The sequence below is a fragment of the Colletotrichum graminicola genome, assembly GCF_000149035.1.
Source record: "Colletotrichum graminicola M1.001 genomic scaffold supercont1.10, whole genome shotgun sequence".
NCBI lineage: Eukaryota > Fungi > Ascomycota > Sordariomycetes > Glomerellales > Glomerellaceae > Colletotrichum > Colletotrichum graminicola.
Window position 1 is genome coordinate 845,221 of NW_007361014.1, and position 15,968 is coordinate 861,188.

The window sequence follows — 15,968 nt, forward strand, 5'->3', positions numbered from 1 at the left end:
GATTGGTAAAGATGAGATTGGACGGTGAAAACCAGGCCAAGCGAGTGAAATGGCGACTGTTGTGAGGTATGTTCTGCCATCTTTGACGAATGATTTTGACGCGAAAGTCTGGCTACTATAAATTGAGCCACTTCAGACTTGATCTTGAGATGCCTTGCCACTACCAGACGAGATAGATCGTGATGTGAAGAGGAAACAGGATAACTCATCAAGCCCATGTTCCATCCGGGGCAGACCTACCAAGCTCAATTTTCCGTCAATAACAGTATGCAAGATGGGTCGGGTATGTACCTCGATATAGCTAGTGCTTATCGGAAGTCCATTTATACCTTATGATGCCGGCTTTCCCATGGACCTTTCAGTTCCCCCCCTCTCACACTTGACGCTCATCTTCTTCTTGCGCCCGATTCATACGCTCCACTGCCCCCCCCCCCCCCCCCCCCCACGTCGACATACAGCCCGCCATGTCACCTTCTCGCACCACGTTGGAGCCCCTCAAGCCCTTGGTGCTCATCTGCAGCACGCCGGTCTCGGGTCACATCATACCGATGCTGACGATAGCGGAGCAGCTCGTCTCGCGGAGCTACGACGTCTGCTTCGTGACCGGCTCGGGCTACCGTCCACGCGTAGAGGCCGCCGGCGCGTCGTTCGTCTCGGTCGAAGGGTACGGCGACTTTTATGACCTGACTTCGTGGGATCTGGACCCGTCCTGTAAGTGCCTCCGTTTTGTCATATGGCGGTGTAAATAGTGTCGATATTCCATGTATCTAATCACTCCAAACCGAATTCCCCCCCTCCAAACTCACCACGGAGCAAACGCTAATCACACCCATCCGCAGGGCCCGAGGGCAAGAAGCACTTGGAAGGCACGGATTGCTTCATCCACGACCTGGTACACATATTCTGCAGATCCATCCCCTCGCAGCACCACGCCCTCCAAACCGCCCTGGGAACGCTCGCCTCAAAGTACCCGGGACGGCCCACCATCCTCCTCACAGAGAGCCTCAACTTCGCAGCCATGCCCATCCTCCACGGCGCCCCGGGCCTCCGTCCCACGGGATACATAGTCATCGGCCTCAACCCCATGATGCTCTCCAGCATCGACCACCCGCCCTTCGGTTCCGGCTTGCCCCCGGATACCTCCCCGGCCGGCCGAGCTCAGCACGCCGCCGCCAACGCAGCTCAAAGGGAAACCTTCGCCGCAGCCCAGTCCTCCTACGCGGAGGCCCTCGCGAAGCTGGGCGCGGCGCGGGAACCGGAAGCCTTCCTCCTCGACGCCCTCTACCACCTCCCGGACCGCTTCGTGCAAATGTGCGTACCCAGCGTCGAGTACCCCCGTTCCGACGCGCCCCCGGGCCTCCGCTTCTCCGGCGGCTACCCCAACGGCCCCAAGGACCCCTTCCACCCGCGCCCGGCCTGGTGGCCCGAGGTCGTCGCCGCGAAGGCTGCCGCCCGTAAGCTCGTCTTCGTCTGCCAGGGCACCGTGGCAATGGACCTCACGCAGCTCGTCGTCCCCACGATGGCCGCCCTCGCGGGCCGCGAGGACGTCCTCGTCGTGGTCGCCGTGGGGCGCAAGGGCGCGAGCCTGCCGCCTGGCCTGGAGGTGCCGCCCAACTGCAGGGTGACGGATTACGTGCCGTACGACGAGGTGCTTCCCCACTGCGGCGTCTTCGTCACGACGGGCGGGTACGGGGCGTTCCAGCGGGCGGTTCGGAACGGAACGCCGTTGGTGGTGGCCGCCGCGACGGAGGAGAAGCCGGAGACGGCGGCGAGGGCGGCGTGGGCCGGGGTCGGGGTGGACCTGAGGACGGGGGATCCGTCGGTCGAGCAGCTCCGGCGGGCCGTGGGGGAGGTGCTCGAGGATGGGAGGTACAAGGCCAGGGCGGCGGAACTGCAGAGGGAGGGGGCCGGGTTTGACCCCGTGGACGTGGTTGTGGGAAACGTGGAGGAGTTGGCGGCGGAGAAGGCTGCGCTGAGGACGCCATGAAGACCCGCGTCCGCGAATTAGACACACAGAGAAGCTATCCAATGTGATGGGATCAAAGTGTTGACATCATCGTGTTCCTCGTTCCCAGACCCTGTCGGCGTGTTAGACCGACTCGGCAGATGCAGTACAGGATGAGGCCATTCTAGGCTTCCGTATTCACAATCCTTCCAGACCGATCCGACTAGAGTCCCCCCCCCACCCCCCAGTTGCCGAGACATAGCAGCGGGCGGAGCATGACAGGTTACACGAACGCCGATGGCTAAGCTCAATCGGCGAGGTCGCGAGTGGCAATCTAGCCATGCAGTGAGACGGAGACTGCCCTTCGGCTGCACGATCCATGTCTCTTGCAGACCCTCCGAGACCACCCCGGCCAACCCACCCACACCACACCAGCAACCTCCGATGGTTACGAACACGGCATGGGGCCCCGAGGCCGAGATAACCGTACGGATGGCGCGAAGAGAAGGTTGATACCTCTGGGCAGCGTAGTGTTCTGACCCGCCGGTAAGCCAGCAGATATTCACCGGTATCAAAACATCCCCCCGCGATGCGTTCTCACTCGCATCTCTCCGTCGTGGCATCGAATGAGAGGTGTTGTCGAGATGAGCACAACCGGCATGCTGGACCTCTCGCGAGGGACCGTTGGTCTCTGCGTCCTCATCGTGCTCGCCGTCTCCACGCTCTCGAGGTTCTTCCTCGCGAGCCGCCGGCCCAGGAACTTCCCGCCAGGCCCTCGGACAGTCCCCTTCCTGGGAAATATCACCCAAGTACCGAAATCAAAGGGCTTCCTAAAGTGCGTACCCTCAGAACGCATCTGTTCCATCCCCATACTAACAGCGAAACCCCAAGATTCCACGACCTCGGGGCCACCTTCGGCTCCATCATCGGCCTCAAACTAGGCTCCCAAAACTTCGTAATCCTAAACAACTACAAACACGTACGAGAGTAAGGCAACCTCCCTCCCCCTCCCCTTCAACATACCTAATATCCAAAACCCAAAAGACTCTTCGACAAGCGCGGCTCAATCTACTCCTCCCGCCCCCGCACCTACGTCGCAAACACCCTCGTCTGCCCGGGCGACATCCACCTCCTCCTCCTCCCCTACGGCCCCGCCTGGCGCGTCCAGCGCCGCGTAGTCCAGTCCCTCCTCGCCGTCAACCGCGTCGACGCCGTCCTCCCCGTCCAGGACGCCGAGGCTACGCAGACCCTCTCCGACCTCCTCCGCGACCCGGCGGGCTACTACGACCACGTGCGGCGGTACACCACCGCCGTCGTCCTCGCCGCCGTTTACGGCGTGCGCGGCGCCCGCTTCGACTCGCCCAACGTGCGCGCTCTGTACGCCGCGCAGGACGAGTTCACCGCTGTGCTGGAGCAGGGGGCCACGCCGCCGGTAGACGCGTTCCCCTTCTTGAAGATGGTGCCCGCGGCGCTGGCGGGGTGGAAGAGACGGGCCGCGAGGGTGAGGAGGGAGCAGATGGGGTTGTATCTCTCGCTGGTGGCGGGGACGAGGGAGAGGATCCGGGAGGGGAGGAGCCCGGATTGCTTTTTGGGGGAGATGCTGAGGGATCAGGAGAAGAATGGGTTGGATGACGAGCATTTGGCGTACCTGGCCGGGAACCTGGTGTGTATCGACTGGGAAGCTAATGCCGCGCATGTTGCTGATAGTTTGCAGATGGAAGCCGGCTCCGATACCACGGCTTCGACGTTACTATCCTTCCTCCTCGCGATGATCAAGTACCCGAAGGAGTTCCGTAAAGCACAGGACGAAGTCGATCGGGTCTGCGGCACCCTGCGGTCCCCGACGTCAGAAGATATCGGCCGTTTACCCTTCATCGAGGCGTGTATGAACGAGGTGACACCCTCCCCTTCCCCCTTTCCCCCCCCAAAAGCTTCACCTAACGCAGAACCTCCAGACCCTCCGCTGGCGCCCCGTAGCAGCCGGCGGCGTCCCGCACATGCTTACACAGGACGACACGTACCAGAACTATCACCTGCCCAAGGGCACCGTCCTGGTCGCCAACACGTGGGCGATCCACCACGACGAGGACGAGTACGAGAACCCGGCCGAGTTCGCGCCGGACCGCTTCGTGAGGGAGAAGTACGGGACGCGCGACCCCGTCGACGAGAGCGCCGACGACCACCGGCGCGTGCTGTATGGGTTCGGCGCGGGCAGGCGGGTGTGTCCGGGGCAGCGGCTGGCGAGGAACTCGCTGGTGAGTGGCACTAAGCCCTGAGTCGTAATTCCGAGAACTGTTGTGACTGACTTCGACCGATAGATATTGAACATGGCCAAGATCGCGTGGGGGTTCGATCTCTCGCCCGGGGAGGGGGAGGTCGACGTCGACGTCGGCACGGCGTACACGGACGGGTTCCTGATCGCGCCCAAGAAGTTTCCGATCACGATCCGGCCGAGGTCCGAGAGGCATGCTGCGGTGATTGAGGAGGAGCAGAGGAGGGCTGAACCTTTGTTCGCAAAGTACGCGGCATGACTCAACGTAGCGATGGAGTAACTCGAGATTCAGTCTGAGAGGTTCTCCAGCCTATTGCCCTAACAAAGAACGGAGGTTCGATGTTGCTGCGATTGCTGGAGTTATGCGCACTATCGTAAACCAAAAAGTCGCCGCCTATAAGCGCTCCACTGCAAGCCATCGAGCACAGTCTTGAGGACCAAATGAGATTATTTTGACGATAATGTGGCGCCGAGGGCATGAATTGGTTCAGAAAGCACCGCAGGAATGTTGAGAAGTCAAGAACAGGGGGGGGGGGCAGGAGTACCGAATCTATACCGACATCACTCATCAATATTCCCATCCATCATCTTCCCAGCTATTCTTCGCTCTCCGCTGCTTCTTTGCCACGACAACCTGCGTCCTGTTGAAATCCCATGCCAAGAGTCCTACCAACGCCAGACAAAAGAAACACAACACAACCGCCAGGCCGCGACTTGCTCTTTCAGTTGTACACTGCCGTACCAAGCTATGATGTTCGGAATCTCTGAACGCATCAACGTACTGTGGGCTCTCGCACGCCCAGGCCTCCAGGGTGAAAAGCCCATGGTCATAGGAGGCCGTGGTCATCTCGTATTCGGGGTCGAAGTGGGCGCTGCGAGAATGCCGGGCCAACATGTAGATCATGGTGATCGTAGCTACAAGGGCATTGGCGGCCAAGACGGCAATTTGATGGGTGAAGGCGATCTTCACGCAACAATGTTAGCAACGTCGCATCCAAAAACAGACGCAATGAAAGCGTATGACGTACCGGCACCGCGCGTTTCTTGACCAAGGACCAAGCAATGAGACAAGTCGCGGCCAAACCTATCACCAATCCGATGCTCGCAGCGACCACAAGCGGCGCGCGGGTGACAGGCACAAGATGCTCCGGATAGACGTTGATCCATCCACTGAATCCTTTGATCGGGCTGCTCTTTGTCCCGTCTCCACTTGGCGAACCATCGGTTTCCTTCTTGTACGAGGTGTAAGAGGCCATCTTGAAGCCCAAAGCCAGGATCGAGCTCAGCAGGACGCCGACGCTGGCCGATAGGCCCAGTATGGCCGAGAGCTTCCGTGAAAGGGGCATTCCGACGCGTTGCTTCGGCGCAGCCTGGTTGTTCATAGTCATTGACAGTCGTTGGTAGTCTGGGACTTCCTTTCGGGAGATCAACTAGGGAGATATCGATGGAGATATCGTTGTAGATGAAGACGAAAGGCTTGTCGGGAAATGAGGAGAAGACACAGAGCCCCAGCAAACAGGACCTTGGCTTTCTTATGTGGCACGGAAAAAGACAACAACTGCTTGCCAGACTGCCTTGCATGGCCGGGGTCAGCAGCCTGATGCGGGCGCTTGATGTTTGTTTGTTGTTGGTTGTTAGTCGTTGGGGGCCGGTTTGGTTGTGGGACAGACAGCCTGCCGAAATCGAAGCTCCGCCTCAGCGCTACCGCCGAGCCACCCCCAGCCGCCCCCACAGTAGCAGGAGTGGACGGTAAGGCAGATGAGACACCTCACCTATTGTTGGGTCATCTACAGGGGGACACTGCCCTATACCATCGTCTGCTTCGTTCCTTTTCCCAATCATCATCTTCTTTTTCTTCTCTCGCTCAACCAACGTCAGAAAACACCCATTCCAAACGAGCCATGGACGGTTTCCCTCCCATGCCGGCCGAGATTACTCGTCTCGTCGCCATCGAAACTCTAAGGGCCCGCGGTATCAAGCGCGCTCTGCGCCTACGCCGTGTCAACCGCTCGTGGGACCACGAGATCGTGGGAGCAATAGTCGAATCAGGAATCCTCGAGGAAAACCCCCGAAAGAAGGCTTATTGGACTCCCCTCAAGGCCAAGTACATCATGCACAAGCTGCAACAGCGCGAAGGCCTACTATCGCGAGGGCTCCGCATCCTACGCAAGGCTGCGCAGCATCTCGTGGCCCTTCGAACAGGCAAACCAGAATTCGAGACTCGAGAGGAGGTCCAGGAAGTCCTCTGGGAGTTTTGCAAGGTCACGCAGGAATTCTCCCGAGATACCGAGGATTCGTGGTTTGAGGTGCCTGAAGAGATGGAACCTATCGATGACTCGGACGAGGCTTTCAGAGGAGCTCTGGTTGCCGGCGCGGTCGCGTTGAATGACCTGCATCTCCTCCAGCAAGTGCTTCCGTTAGTGCAAGGCCAAGAAAGCCGGCATTTGATCTACATGACAACGGAGATGGAAGAGTAAGCTTGAGCTAAGCCCTGTTTCCCAAGGTCGATATGATGCTGATAACTATCTGCCTTACTCTAGTTGGGTGCTTGGCTGGCCGCTAGATATTGCGGCCTACAGAGGTCACGCTGAAGCGCTGCGCATGCTGTTTGATGTTCTGCAACACAGCTCGGGACTCATGAATGCACGTTTAACTGCGTTGGAGTGTGCGAGCGCAGGCAGTCAGATCGAGACAGTCAAGCTCTGTCGATATCCCCTTGGCTATTCAACTTGCGACTATCCATACGAGCATTTCCTGTCAGATATGGAAAAGAAAACCCCTGAAGTATTCGACTGCCTCTATGAGTGGCGCAAAGACAACTTACTCAAGCAACATTATAACTCTTGGGAAATCTGCGATGCAGAACACGCGCGGTCAGAACTTCGACGTCAGGCATACTGCCGCGCCACCTCATGTGGCAACCTGCCGATGATGAAGTACCTCGTCAACCACCACGGAGTCCCGCCCAAGCTTGATGATGAACGTCCCGATGACCAAGACACATTCCAAACATGGATGAGCGTTGTCGCAGGCGGAGGGTACGAAGATGTTTTGGAGTTTTTGCTGGAAAATGGGCAAGTGATCAGCTCCCGATCACTCGAGTATGCTTGCCGCCACGGAAATCCCGCTTGTGTGAGGATTCTCCTCGAACACGGCGCCAAAGACTATTTCAGACCAGGGAGTGCTCTGCTCGAGGCCGTCAAGGGAGAACATGAACAAGCGTTGCGTCTGCTGGAGTCAGACGGTCAGGTGGACGAGGATCACAGGAAACAAGCGCTGGAACTCGCAGAGAAAGAAGGGTTGGAGTCAATGGCTCAGCTCATCAAGGAGTACATGTAGATAGGTCACCCACAGTGGAAGAGGACCAACTTCTTTCTGCCATGTTGGCGCTGTATTGAAGGCACTAGAGATGCGCTACGAGAATAAGGTGTTGCTTAAGGACTGCTTCATGTACAGCCCGTTTATCAATGTGTGCACCGTCTTGTTCAAAGGAAGGGTGTTTCAAGAAAAGGATCGCAAATCCTGCCTTGAATCTTTGCCTTGCTTTTTTAACAAGCCCGTTCTGACGTCTATTCCAGCTCTAAGCACGCAATTGATTGGTTGTGTATGTGCTCAGCTGCCGTTTCACCTTATCTCTTTATTTCCGAACTTGTTCACTTACCCAATTCAATAACTTACGCATCAAAGGCCCGGGTCTCCTGCAGAATATGATCCCCATTTACGCCGTGGTAATTGTTTCGCCATCTAAACAGTAACCCGAGGGTTACTGAGGTCCCAAAAGACAGCATCTTACTTACGCTTTCTTATACCGACTGTGATGAGCGGATGTCCCCGGCTTCTTCAAGTACATCGGCAGCAAAGGCATCACCGTCTGAGAAATCATTGTTTCTTTAAAAACCTCGCAAGAGCTCCAGTACAAGTCAGATCTGAAAACAAAACCACCCCTAGTCCAATCAACACCCAGTCCATCTGATGTGCCACCATCCATGAGAGAATCCCCCATAGTTCCCGAGTTTCCTCCGCCGGACAAAGACACCTGCTGCTCCGTAGATAAGTCAGTATAGAGGCCAGCTTCATCATCTCTAGGCGAGCTCGATGATGATGCTGTACTGGTCGCCAGGACCCTCTATGCTGTTGACGTGGAGAGTCTTGATCTTCTTGTCTCCCAGCGAAGCGTGGCGGTCCTTCATCCACTGGATGACGCGGGCTACGTGCGTCTGCGCCGCGAGGAGCTCGTAGTCAGCTCTGTCCTTTGCGTCGGCAGATTCGCGGTCAAGCGTGAGCGTCTGGTCCTTCTTGTTCTTGGCTCTCGGGTTCGACTCAAAGACCTCGTCAATGGCTTTCTTCGTGTTGAGAATTATCCCGCTGCTATCCGTGGTGTCGATGTCTTGGATGTTGTCGCGGATGACGTACTTCAGGTTCTTCGGGTTGTTCTTGGCCACGGTCATCCACTGGTCGTTCACCATGTCCGTCCACGTCGCCTTGGGTGCTGGGTCGCGGTCCTTGTTCCAGCTCTGCTTGATGATCATGGCCCCGTCTGTGGGATTGGCGTAGGTTTCCAGAATAGGCTCGTCTTTGCTGGAGCCGCCATCGCTGCGGAATGTTCTGCGCTTCTTCCATGATTCCTTCTCCAGCTCGTTGATGTTGTATTTGGTGAGATAGGTAGGCTTGCCCTTGTCACTCGGGTATTGAATGATGGGTGCAGCCGAACCCCCCGATTTCTGATATCCCAAGCTCGTCAGGTCCTTTTTCCTATTCACCAATATGTTAGCGGAAATCGTCGCTGGGGCTTTTTCAGAATGACAAATAGACTTACTCAGGCTCCGGGGCGTTTTTGAAAATGGCATCGTCGAGACTCTTGCTCAGGGTGTAGCCCTTGTTTCTCGCCGCCTCCAGGTTGGCATCCGCGAACTTCGGCGCGGTTCCGGACCCAACGGGGGTCCCAACACCGTCGCCGGGCTTGCCGTCGCCGCCACCCGGCTTACCTCCTGGAGCTCCAGGCAAGTCCTTGTCCTTGGGCGGCTTGTCTCCAAGCCTGGGGATGCCACGAGGGTCGATGGCCTCAAGGAGCCAGCGGCGCTCAGCTTCGCCGGCCGCGACTCTGCCGAGCGTCGAGTCATCGGTGGTCTCTGCGGTAATGAGACCGTCAGTGACGCCTGAGAATCAACCTTGTTAGTACCATGGTCGATGCTCATCTGTCTCGCGCCTCGGATTCCTCTTGATCATACCTCGTCGGTCGAGATTCACCCCGTGAGGATGAGCAGTACTGAGGGGGATTGCCGCCACCAGGCCCAACAGGACCGCGTGAGCCAAAGTGAATCGCATTGTAATGGACGATAGAGCTGGCGGGGAGATAAAATTGAGGTTAAAATCGCTTGGATTGTTTTGTATGAGGTAGAAAGGTGAAGTAGTGAGTGACGCTCCAGCCAAATCAATTTTAATGGCCAGAGACCACGACTTATATACACAAATGGCAGATGGCGTTTCTTCTAGTCTCTCAACTCTTGTTTCCTTTCTGTCGCACGTAGTACGTACATAAGGCGTTAATTGCTGCTTGCGATTAACGGCGTCGTTTTTGCGACACTTTCTCTACGCCGCCAGATAGAGGCAGTATGCCAAGATGATTATCGAGAACGAAAGTGCCTTGCTGTTGGGGTTGGAACTAGGATCACACATCTGGAGATCCACTACAGTTCCAAAAATGAACCGACGCCTCATTGGGGTCCGGGTCCAAAAAAAAAAAAAAAACCCTCGGCGCTTGATGGTTCAGTGAGCTTACTTACATACATTGAGTTGCTTCTTTTTCTTGGCCTCGCTTGTACGCGGTCTTGGTTGACGCAGCCCCGAGGCTCAGAATTTGAGAATGCGCCCTGGGGGCCAGGCACAACGGCGAGTTTCTGGTAGGATCTCAGTGATATGGTCTGTTGGTTGGGTCCTATTGACCAAGGCTCTGACAAGTTCTATTTCAGCCGCTCAATAGAATATAGCAACCCAACTTTTCGACCCCGAGGCTCAGGATCTGAGAATCCGCCCTAGGGGCCTGTCATACCGTGGGGTCCGATGGATGAGACAGAGCTGATCGAGGCTCTGACAGCCTGTTTCCGCAGCGAAATCAACCAACCAATGCGTTTCCGTATGCTGGTTTCGGTGTCTGCTGTTCTTAAGGCTATTTTTGTAAGTCGAAGCTACATAGGATCGAACATGGAAGAGGTTCGTGAAGATGTCACACGGCTGCGGACGGAGCCTTGTGAGAAATACGTGGAATTATCTACTTTCATAGGATGGCAGCTTGGTATATAAGTGTTGGAAAGTTCCTTGATTTGATTCTGTCTTCTCATCCTCAGACCAACCTCGTCAACAACATTCACAGTACTACGACTGTCACATCATCGCAATCAGCATCATCTGCACCCAGGACACTCATCTTCTCCTCCATTATCCCAATCCCAAGCTGTAAAGCTCTAAAACTTGTTCAACCACAACAACCCATCTTTTCATACCCCTTCTTCAAAATGGCAGCATTGGGTTTCGCAATCGATGCCGCTGGGCTCTTCGCCTCTCTCAGCCTCTCGGGCGCCTTCGACAAGCCCACCCCAGCTGAGGCAAAGACCAATATCCAGATCATCCTGGGTAGCGGTGAGAGAACCACAACGGCTGGAGGCCCGCGACCTCACATCGCACTCTGGGACGATGGCAAGTACATCTCCTACTGTATCACGCGATGCGTCTAACACGATCTCTGCAGATGGCCATCGAATCGGCCAGTACACTCCCGACAAGAAGAAGATCAAGGCGGGCGACCAGACGAACATTGTGATCGAGCACACCCAGACTGAGCCCAAGCACTCGCAAGCCGACCCCTACTATGTTATGCTCTCCCAGATGGACGATGACGCCATCTGCATTTCGGCCGTGCTGGTGTCCAACGGCAAGATCTCCGGTGCCTTCTACGGCGACACCGGGTACAAGTGCGGCCAGTCTTGGTTCGCAAGCGAGAACCGCATTGGCTCCGACTTCGAGGCGCCGCGCTGCGTCTGGCTAGACGCCAACCACGACAACGGCATCAACGCCCGCGCTATTAGCTTCCACCTTAACGACATGCAGCCCAACGACGACAAGCTGGAGCAGTACTATGAGAACCTTGACACCCTCTGCAAGAGTACGCCTCGCTTCTCCTTCTGGGGTAACCTCCTCCCTGACGCTATCCCGCCTATGTTTAAGCCTAGGCTTAAGTACAAGAACGGCAACGGCGCCGACGAGGACCTGAGTAAGGTCCTTGACGACCCCGAGCACCCGTGGGACAAGGGCGCGTACATGGCCCCAAAGAAGGTTAATAAGCCCAAGCGCCGGGACGTCCACGTCAAGCGCCGCAGTAGCAACCGCAATACCGGCCATCTCATTATCTCCGACCAGGACACTGACGTCCGCGAGATCTGTGAGTCTGAGACGTCTTACGGCTGGGACATTGTGTCGACTAAGCAGAAGCTCTTCTGTGACATGGAGCACAAGCAGCTCTACCCTCTCTGCGACACTTCCGTTACTACCAAGTGCTTTGATGTCGACCAGAAGACGCTTGCTGGCGCGCCGGGCCTGGACACGCGCGATGAAGAAGTCATCAAAATGAGATTCGGAAGGTCTTACAACACTACCAATGTCTGGAAGTCTTAGGCTGAGTTAGATGGATGCGTGTTTCAGTTCGTTGGCTCTTTCTCCGGTTTCCGGCTCGGTTTGGGAATCAGGAGGGAAGGCTTGGGTTATTCTGAATTTCAGGAAATTGCGTGCGTGAATTTTTGTTTAGGTTTTTTTTGCTTTTGCTTAGATGAGGTAGTCCAATAACATCAGTTGATTACGTTGAATATCTCGGCCATCTGTCCTATTTGTCCTCGTTATCATGAGCAAACAATTTCGACAAGAATAATCCCTTTTTCCTACGTCGTCGGAAAGGATGACGGTGTTTTGTAGACTTCCGATCCGAAGTGTAAACGCTAGGTTTCAACAAAACAATTTATAGATGGCAATCCTGAATTTGGTGGAGGCGAGAAACTTTGATGTGGATGAATCATTCATTCCTCCATGTCGTGGCGGTTTCATCTGACTAGAAAGCTGTAAACCAAACGATTTTCATACGGAGCGATCATTTCCTCAATATCTGAATGAAGTTCTAATATACTTTATGACTATGTAGGATGTTTCGGTTAGTCTGAGGAGTCTCGCTTGCCGAGAGTCAAAGAAACCTTCCTGAAAACAAGCATGCTACCTACGAGTCCATAATTTATTCTAGCAATGCCCTTTTCCGTCCCCAGCATCAAACTCATGATCAAAAGTCTCATTAGTCTCTCCAAAGGCTAGAAGGAAATAACACCAGTCAGTCCAAAACTGCTCCCGGAATCCTACCGCACCAACTCTCCTCAGAGTCGTTTCCTCACCCTGTTCCTCCATGATCCCAGCTTCCAAATACACTATATCGCCAATTTCATCATCCTCTACAGCATCATGGTATTAAACCCCTTCCCCCCATTTGTCTGTCACAAGCCTCAATGCTGTGAGCACAAGAAGAATGTCCGGGTACGCCTCAATCACAACTCCCTCGTGGATCCCTTCAATGGCAATCATCCACCCCTTCTCCTCAGACTTTCTTCTAAGCTTCCCTCTACAGATGTGTCCTCGGACAGCAATCTCATCAGACCTCAACTTGGAGGGTTCGTCCGACTTGCGGACGATGTCGCCAGGGTCGTTCTCGGTCTCGGTCTTCCCAACAGTGGTCTTCCTTTTCGTGCGCTTCTCCTCTACATTTTCCAGCTTGTTCGCCATGTTACCCAGCTCCAGACCCCACGCTGAGAAATGCTTCCCCTCAACCCTTCCTCAAAGCGCCTTTTCGAACTGGAAGCTGACCTTGCCCCCCTCATGATTAGTCGCACAGTAAACCTGGCGTTTGTCTTTCCTCCATGGAGCCACCTAGATCTATCCTTTCAAGAAGGTTCACGACCAGGATGGGAACTTCTTTTCAGATATTGGATACTCCGCTGTGGGCATGCCTACGCAAATTCGAAGCCAAAGTACCTAGCTGTACCTAACATGTATTAAAACTAAGTAGGGTAGTTTGTTGTTATAATAGCTTTATACGCTTTCTACCTTATATAAGAGCACTATTATATGCTTTATTATATAGTGTTTTATCCTTATTTAACTATATATAGGTCTTTATTTTTTATTCCTTTACTTGTATAGAAATAAGCCTTTTAGACCTTGAATATCCTCTACCCTGCTGTGTGCTCTAACTTGTAACACTTGTAGCTAGCCTTAGCCTGATTTTGTCAGCGCTTATTAGTGCCTATACAGAGACACAGAAAATACATCTTGTAACACTCTGCACCCCTTGCTGCCACAACCTGTCTGTCTCCTACACCCCCTCAGCGTATTTCTGCTTATTAGCTTACTTGAGTTCCGCGTCCTGACTTCCTTTCGTAGTCAAGTAAATTGGGAAACGGAACGGGCCCATAATTTATTCTTCATTGCTGTCTTGCCAAACTAATCTCCGTTTCTAACGCCGCCCTTACGCGCCGAGAACGCCTGGGGTCCGACTGCAGCCAGGCGTGTCTCTAGGGCGTGCCATTGAATAGCGCTGGGCGTGCTGCTGAGTGACGCCGTGTTGAAGTACGTATACGGGCTGCGATAATCCTTCTTTAATTGATGATGTGTTGTGTATCTCTATGGCTCTGTCTGGCCGCTGGATGGCGTGGCTAAGGGGTAAAATGCACGTGCCATCAGGTTTCCCCGTTGTAGATGGGAAATCCATCCCAGAAATGCAGCCGACATTTACCCAGTAGTGTTGCCCCTTTTGGCCTGGTGGCATACTTCAGCAAGGCCTACACTTCAACAACATATAACACCAGGTATTTGCTGGTTGTTACTGACCTAACTATTAACCCGGCTCTCACTGGCATCATCTGTCTGGAGGGGAGGGGGTGTTTTTTAGAATGGCTTCAATTACCTAAACTGGAGGGCGCTGCTCTTCAAAACGGACGCAGCGGAACATAATATGACCGACTAGATTTTGCTTCAGACGGTAGAACTGCTGCTGGGGCGAGGATAAAATAGACACTGGTGTACATTAGCGCAGTGCGACATGCTAGTAGTAATAAGAGACCATGACGTTGATTAGTTAGATGTGCGATATTTTCTAAACCCTTGGTTGTGACTAAACCCAGGATGCAGCTGACCTGACCTAGGCCCACTCTAACCCTAACCCTATCAAGAAGGAGGGTACGTCAGGTGAGGTATAATTAATTCTTCTAAAATTCATAGATACAGGTTAGGGGTTGTAGTTAGAGTCAGTAGTTAGGGCCAGTAGTTAGTTTAGAGTATAGTATATGTTTATTCTTTTACTGTCAGATAGAAGGGTGTAAGGGTTAGGGTTCTAGATTAATCCTAGATTAATACAGGATCAATCTACATTTTCGGGTGGGCCTAGGTCAGGTCAGCCAGGGGGGGGGGGGGGGGGGGGTACGTCAGGTGAGATGTATACCGGACCAAACCTTGCGGGCCATCCCTAGCTAACCATTATTTTCTCCCTGCAGCATCTGCAGTCTCAAATCCGCCGCTCTTTCACATGTTCTCAAAAGCTATCATATGTTCTATTGTCTATACGTACCTATATACGAGTTATACTACCCACATTTGTGACTAAAGATTGATAATGATAGCTGAGGAGGCATCACCTATATCAATGATGAGACCCCCTTTTGAAACGAAAGTGAGCTGCGTTGTGACCGTGGTAGTTACTGTCCCGCCCGGTTTCCATAGCCACACCCACTACTCTAACCCCTTGCCCGGCGCCCGGGTTAGGCGAAGCCGCCGGCCGGAATCCACCAGGAACCTCCGTCGGCCTTGTATCTAAATTCGTTGACGGCACGATCGCCAGCGTCGTAGCTACGGCCGGAATTACCACGCCGCGCCCGCCAAATGCTTTGACCTCTCTGCTGCAGGAAGGGTCCCCGCACTCTATCATCCCGGCAATATCCTGGAGCTCCTTTTCTGAGAGGCGGCGGGACGAGTTGGCCCCGTGCAGCGCCAGCTTACCGTCCTCGAGGACGTTTACCTCCGATAACCCGGCATAGTCTTCCTTTGAGCGCTTCCAGGGCCACTGCCCTAGCCCAGGGAGGTCTTCGCCAGGGAATTCGCTCTGAGACTTACGGGTCTTGGCGGCCTGGTACTCCCCATCTGCCGGCGCGAGACGGTACCTCGGCGTGTTGGCCTTGTCTGCGGCAGGGATGATAGCTGTGGCATACCACTTGTATTCCGTTAGGAGGACATAGTCCGGGTCGCCGGTGGCGATATCCAGTGGCCAACAAGGGTTCTGGTACAGGCCCTAGTCGTTTGGTGCGTCTGGTGGTAGACCGCCGTTGACTCCTGTCCAGTCAAAGTCTAGCGTCATGACGGCGCGGGTGAAGTCGGCCTCGTACTTGAGATACGTCGTAGTCGTGCCTCCCATTACTGTGATAGACTTTTGCGGCTGGCCATTGAGTTTTACCGAATTTTGGTTCACTTGACCATTGGTCATTACCAGCGCCGCCGTCCGAGTTCGCACAGAAGCCAAGCCAGTTATGACCCGCTCCGCCCTTTTCAGACCCCGGAACCCAGCGGACCACCTGCCCAATGGCAGGCAAGTTCTGCGGGTAGTTTGCCGGCAAGAAATGCAGGCGGCCACTCATCTGCCTCACACCTTGGCGGCCGTGGTAGCTGCGCTTTCGT

The 15,968-nt window shown here is 54.6% G+C and overlaps 8 protein-coding genes across 8 annotated transcripts; 4 read left to right on the forward strand and 4 right to left on the reverse strand.

Moving 5' to 3' along the window:
• Positions 1-464: 464 nt before the first annotated feature.
• Positions 465-1,987, forward strand: GLRG_03512 (MGT family Glycosyltransferase; the record flags this gene model as incomplete). The annotated part of the gene is made up of 2 exons (XM_008094197.1): positions 465-711; positions 840-1,987. The coding sequence occupies 2 exons, from the start codon at positions 465-467 to the stop codon at positions 1,985-1,987; spliced, it is 1,395 nt and encodes a 464-aa protein (XP_008092388.1).
• Positions 1,988-2,589: 602 nt separating this feature from the next.
• Positions 2,590-4,476, forward strand: GLRG_03513 (cytochrome P450; the record flags this gene model as incomplete). Its single annotated transcript, XM_008094198.1, has 6 exons — positions 2,590-2,780; positions 2,837-2,932; positions 2,990-3,608; positions 3,660-3,839; positions 3,901-4,200; positions 4,264-4,476. 6 exons carry the CDS (start codon positions 2,590-2,592, stop codon positions 4,474-4,476), a joined length of 1,599 nt encoding a protein of 532 aa, XP_008092389.1.
• Positions 4,477-4,785: 309 nt separating this feature from the next.
• Positions 4,786-5,599, reverse strand: GLRG_03514 (uncharacterized protein; the record flags this gene model as incomplete). Its single annotated transcript, XM_008094199.1, has 3 exons — positions 4,786-4,858; positions 5,000-5,181; positions 5,246-5,599. 3 exons carry the CDS (start codon positions 5,597-5,599, stop codon positions 4,786-4,788), a joined length of 609 nt encoding a protein of 202 aa, XP_008092390.1.
• A 519-nt stretch (positions 5,600-6,118) lies between these two features.
• On the forward strand, positions 6,119-7,556 carry GLRG_03515 (uncharacterized protein; the record flags this gene model as incomplete). The annotated part of the gene is made up of 2 exons (XM_008094200.1): positions 6,119-6,690; positions 6,758-7,556. 2 exons carry the CDS (start codon positions 6,119-6,121, stop codon positions 7,554-7,556), a joined length of 1,371 nt encoding a protein of 456 aa, XP_008092391.1.
• A 743-nt stretch (positions 7,557-8,299) lies between these two features.
• GLRG_03516 (uncharacterized protein) lies at positions 8,300-9,542 on the reverse strand (the record flags this gene model as incomplete). Its single annotated transcript, XM_008094201.1, has 3 exons — positions 8,300-8,969; positions 9,034-9,373; positions 9,446-9,542. 3 exons carry the CDS (start codon positions 9,540-9,542, stop codon positions 8,300-8,302), a joined length of 1,107 nt encoding a protein of 368 aa, XP_008092392.1.
• A 1,187-nt stretch (positions 9,543-10,729) lies between these two features.
• GLRG_03517 (uncharacterized protein) lies at positions 10,730-11,885 on the forward strand (the record flags this gene model as incomplete). Its single annotated transcript, XM_008094202.1, has 2 exons — positions 10,730-10,928; positions 10,963-11,885. 2 exons carry the CDS (start codon positions 10,730-10,732, stop codon positions 11,883-11,885), a joined length of 1,122 nt encoding a protein of 373 aa, XP_008092393.1.
• An 831-nt stretch (positions 11,886-12,716) lies between these two features.
• On the reverse strand, positions 12,717-13,028 carry GLRG_03518 (uncharacterized protein; the record flags this gene model as incomplete). Its single annotated transcript, XM_008094203.1, has 1 exon — positions 12,717-13,028. The coding sequence occupies one exon, from the start codon at positions 13,026-13,028 to the stop codon at positions 12,717-12,719; it is 312 nt and encodes a 103-aa protein (XP_008092394.1).
• A 2,030-nt stretch (positions 13,029-15,058) lies between these two features.
• GLRG_03519 (uncharacterized protein) lies at positions 15,059-15,708 on the reverse strand (the record flags this gene model as incomplete). The annotated part of the gene is made up of 3 exons (XM_008094204.1): positions 15,059-15,146; positions 15,218-15,585; positions 15,625-15,708. 3 exons carry the CDS (start codon positions 15,706-15,708, stop codon positions 15,059-15,061), a joined length of 540 nt encoding a protein of 179 aa, XP_008092395.1.
• Positions 15,709-15,968: the final 260 nt, after the last annotated feature.